Here is a 4,809-nt window from a genome sequence, read left to right as displayed (position 1 = left end):
GTCACACATTTAAAACTCAGGTGTGCATATTTTGAAAAGAAATGGGTTCATCTGGAGCGGACACTGCGTCACATATAAATCGGAGTCAGTTATTTGCTGCGACCGTGTTTTCAACTTGTCGACCACGTTCTTTTCTGTTTGTAAGAGATAAACGGAGCGCAAATCTGCCACCAATTGCAAATCCTGACATACTTGTTTCCGGAAAACGTCTATTTTTGAGCAAATCCGAAAACAAAGAGACATGCCAACGTTCCAAAATTCAGAATAAAAAAACAAGAAAGGTAATTTGTTGGAACGTTTGCTATTGACAAAACAATACGTTACAATCTCAAATATATCAACCCAACGGTCCAATAATTGCACAGACAAACACTAAGTAACAAGAAAGCTAAGTTATTGTTACTTATCCTTTGCCTGTGCACTTAAAAGACCGTTGGGTCGATATATTTGTGATTGTAACGTAATGTTTTGTCAATAACAAACGTTCCAACACATTACCTTTCTTGTTTTTTGATTATGTCTATTATTGAGAACCGTTTGGTTTAAACACGTTTATTCGGTACATTTCATTAGAATATTGCCGCATTCATGAAATAAGGAACATGGAGCACAACAAGCTGGGCTTATGAGCGTACTCTTAAAAGCAAATTAAATTTGGCGGACGATTGCAATATAACAAGTTTAAAATAATGTCAAAATAATAATGGTAAATTATGGTAGACAATCATATAACAATAAAAGAAAAACCGTTTTCTGTTTGCATCGAAGCACACACGTGCTCACGCACGCAAGCACGCACACACTCCAACGAGCTCACGCACACACGAACCGGTCATAACCACAAACGCACACACACACAAACGCACACACACACACACACACACACACACACACGCACACACACACATACACACACACGCACGCACGAACGCACGCACGAACGCCCGCACACACACACACGCATGCACGCACGCACGCACACACACACACACACACACACGCACATACATACACACACACACACACACACACACACACACACACACACACACATACACACACACACACACATACGCACGCACAGAATCGCAGAATGTCGTGCATTTACATAACACAGAACCAGTTTCACAAAACGATTCTCTTTACTTACATGGCAATTGCGTACACAAAGCGCGTGTATTAATCGCGACAGACCCATACTTCAATACTCATGTTGTTGAAATTGGCCTACAGGTGTTCCTTGTCGGACGATTCACGGCACGTGGACTGGCTGATGTTGTCACAGAAACAAGAACGTCCTTCTTGCTCCCTTTGATTTTGTGAATACGTTCATTGACGGCCAAACATCCGCTTACACTGGAAACAAGATGTTGGAACACTTATTTATAAACAAGTCATTATCACATGTGGCTGTGACATCTATGTATCTGTCACAATGTTTCGAAAGTGAAAATCAAATTAAGCCATGTGTGACCCTCCACCACGGAATGAGTCGCATGTCACCTTTGCATGGTTTTCATATTTTTACATTTTCCTAACGCGTTTTGTATGCTTTATCCAGTGGGGAAAACCGTTTTAGAAAAGAGCAAACACTGTTTAAGTTATAAGCCTGTGACTAAGGTGACCCTTGTTCTAACGCGTTTTGTCAAAATGTAAAAACTTTTTACAAAACGCAGGGGGCTCAAACACGCGTTTTGTCAAAATGTAATAACCCTAGAATTCTGGGCTATCATCCAGTTTCAGTTTTACAGCTATTCGTTCAGAAAATCTTTGTTTACATTTATATGACGTTAAAATTATCATATCACTGACTCCCGCTGGAAAACCCCTTTAAACGCAAAACAGCAGACTATAACACAAGCAAAATAATGCATCGTGCAGAAAATTTCATTTATTTCGGCGACGATTAATGGCAACTGACTTCCACTTGATTGTCGCTTTAACTGCAAAAAATAAGACTATCAAGCAAACCAGAACACAAAAACAAAATGGTCGTCATTCAGGATATTTACATTTTGAGTTAAATTGAACAAAATGACTTTTATCTGAATGTCCTTTTAACTGCGAGAATTCAGACTATTACAGAAGCAAAAAAAAAAAATTCTTCGTTCAGAAGATCGTTGTTTACAATTTATATAACCTTAAAATGGCCCCATTGACTTCCGCTTGGATGTCCTTTTAACTAACACCAAAATGAAACTATCCCACATATATATACAAAGAAGCAGATGTTGTTTTTGATCAGAAGATCTTTGTTTACATTTTATATGACGTTGAAATTATCAAATTTGTTTCCGCTTTGATGTCCATTTAACTAAGCAAAATCAGGCTATCACACAAGGCAACACAAACACGCACACTAAAAAAAATATTCGTTCAGAAAATCTTTGTTTACATTTATATGACTTAAAATTATGTTCTCACTGACTCCCGCTGGAAACCCCTTTAAATGTGAAAAAGCAGACTATAAGATAAGCAAAACAATGCATCTTGCAGATTTTTCTTTTTTTTTTTTGGGGGGGGGGGGGTGGCGACGATTCATGCCCACTGACAATGTAATGATCCTAAAGACTTTTGTTTGATTGTCCCTTTAATTGCAACAAATCAAACTATCAAGCAAACCAACACACAAAAACAAATATTGGTCTTCATTCAGGATATTTTAAATAATCGGGGTAAAAGGAAATAAATGACTTTTAATTGAACTGTGGATTTGCATGAGTAGCATACAAACAGACAGACACACAATTTGGAAATTATTTGATGGTGAAGATTCTAAGTTTTCTTGACTTCCAATTTCAAAGAAGATAAGGGGTCTTGTGGGCGCGCCACTCGTTTTGTCAAAACGTTTTTACAAAACGCGGGGCGCGCCCCGTGTTTTGTAACAAAGTGTGAAATGTTTTGACAAAACACGGGGCGCGCCCCGCGTTTTGTAAAAATGTTTTGACAAAACACGGGGTGCGCCCCGCGTTTTGTAAAATGTTTTACATTTTGACAAAACGCGTCACAACAACCCTCACACTGTTACCAGACACTCCCCGGACTTATATTAAGCCTCGCGCAGAACAGCGCGAGGTGACATGCGACTCATTCCGTCGTGGAGGGTCACATATTTGGTAATTGCACAAGTAAATCTCATACAGTCGAACCTGTCTAAAAAGACCACCCAAGGGACTGAGCAAAAGTGGTCTCTTTAGACAGGTGATCTCTTTAGACAGGTGATTGATATAGTCGTAAAAACCGTCGGGGATCCTTAAGGATGGTCTCAAAGGTCCTTGTCTACATGTTTATACCGAAATCGCCATTTGGCCATTAACATGAAGAGTCTATTATCTACAAATATCAACAATACACCCCCTTTCGATCAGGAAAGACGAAGCCAGTGTAGCCGTTTGGAAATTCATTGTAGTATTCCAGCGTAGTACTCATAGTAGGATATCCTTATTTGGAAAATGCCAAGCGCAAAACTCCTCTCAAATCCCGTGCAGTCAGTATTTTTAGGCAAAGCCCATGTTCTCAGCAAACAGAAAACAAAATATTGGAAGCGTGAGTCACGCTACCCAAGAATAAAATATTTTTTTACATATATTTTTTTTTCTATAACTTTTTTCCTCATGGTTCATTCATCATCTGACATAACTTTTTAGCGAAATCTAACCATAAGATTATTGAAAAAAAGCAAAAATGTAGACGACCACCTTTAATGGGCAGGTGGTCTTGATCGAGAGGTGGTCTGGAGGGCATGTTCCACTGTACAAGTATGTAGTAGCCATCGGTTGTAGTAGATGCGTGGTGTTTCTAAGCCCTTTTGTTTTTTTCCCACGACCTGATGTTTCTCAGAATATGATAGGTGATTCCGAGAAAATGTAGAGGTCAGTGACTCACGATTGCAACAATTGAATCATATGCTACGGAGCCTCTGAGATTGTAGATGAACAATTCAATCACGGCAGTTTTGAAGAAAATATATATATATTTTTTTTTAACATAGCGGGGGAATCGAGACGAGGGTCGTGGTGTGTGTGTGTGTGTGTGTGTGTGTGTGTGTGTGTGTGTGTGTGTGTGTGTGTGTGTGTGTGTGTGTGTGTGTGTGTGTGTGTGTGTATGTGTGTGTGTGTGTGTGTGTCTGTCTGTCTGTCTGTCTGTGCGTGTGTGTGTGTAGTGCAATTCAGACAAAACTACTGGACCGATCTGGATGAAATTTGACATGAGAGTTCCTGGGAATGATATCCCCGGACGTTGTTTTTGTTTTCGATAAATACTTTTGATGACGTCATACCCCCTTTTTTTTTAATCAAATTGATTGAAATGTTTGTAAAGCAATCTTAGACGAAGTTCGGACTTCGGTATTGCATTTCAGCTTGGTGGCTTAAAAAATATTTAATGACTTTGGTCATTAAAAATCTGAAAATTGTAATAATTTTTGTTTTTATATAAAACGATCCAAATTTACGTTCATCTTATTCTTCATCAATTCCTGATTCCAAAAACATATAAATATGTTATATTTGGATTAAAAACAAGCTCTAAAGATTAAAAATATAAAAAAATATAATCAAAATTAAATTTCCGAAATCGATTTAATGTTTTCTTATCTTATTCCTTGTCGGTTCCTGATTCCAAAAACATATAGGTATGATATGTTTGGATTAAAAACACGCTCAGAAAGTTAAAACGAAGAGAGGTACATCAAAGCGTGCTATGCAGCACAGCGAAACCACTACCGCGCTAAACAGGCTCGTCAGTTTCATGCCGTTTTGCACAAGCGGCGGACTACGGTCATTGTGAAAAAATGCAGTGCATTCAGTT

The 4,809-nt window shown here is 38.6% G+C and overlaps 1 protein-coding gene across 2 annotated transcripts in view; it reads right to left on the bottom strand.

Moving 5' to 3' along the window:
- Positions 1 to 1,070: 1,070 nt before the first annotated feature.
- LOC138972401 (uncharacterized) overlaps positions 1,071 to 4,809 on the bottom strand; it is a 34,616-nt gene continuing 30,877 nt past the window's right edge. The window contains exon 6 of one of the 2 annotated variants that reach the window (XM_070345060.1): positions 1,071 to 1,356. In XM_070345060.1, the coding sequence (XP_070201161.1) occupies positions 1,352 to 1,356 (5 nt within the window). In that variant the 3' untranslated portion in view covers positions 1,071 to 1,351. The remainder of the gene's footprint in view (positions 1,357 to 4,809) is intronic. The other variant, XM_070345059.1, reaches the window with a different exon arrangement.

This window comes from Littorina saxatilis, linkage group LG8, assembly GCF_037325665.1.
Source record: "Littorina saxatilis isolate snail1 linkage group LG8, US_GU_Lsax_2.0, whole genome shotgun sequence".
Taxonomy (NCBI): Eukaryota; Metazoa; Mollusca; class Gastropoda; order Littorinimorpha; family Littorinidae; genus Littorina; species Littorina saxatilis.
Note: the sequence above shows the minus strand (reverse complement) of the source record. Positions and strands in the feature narration are given on the sequence as shown.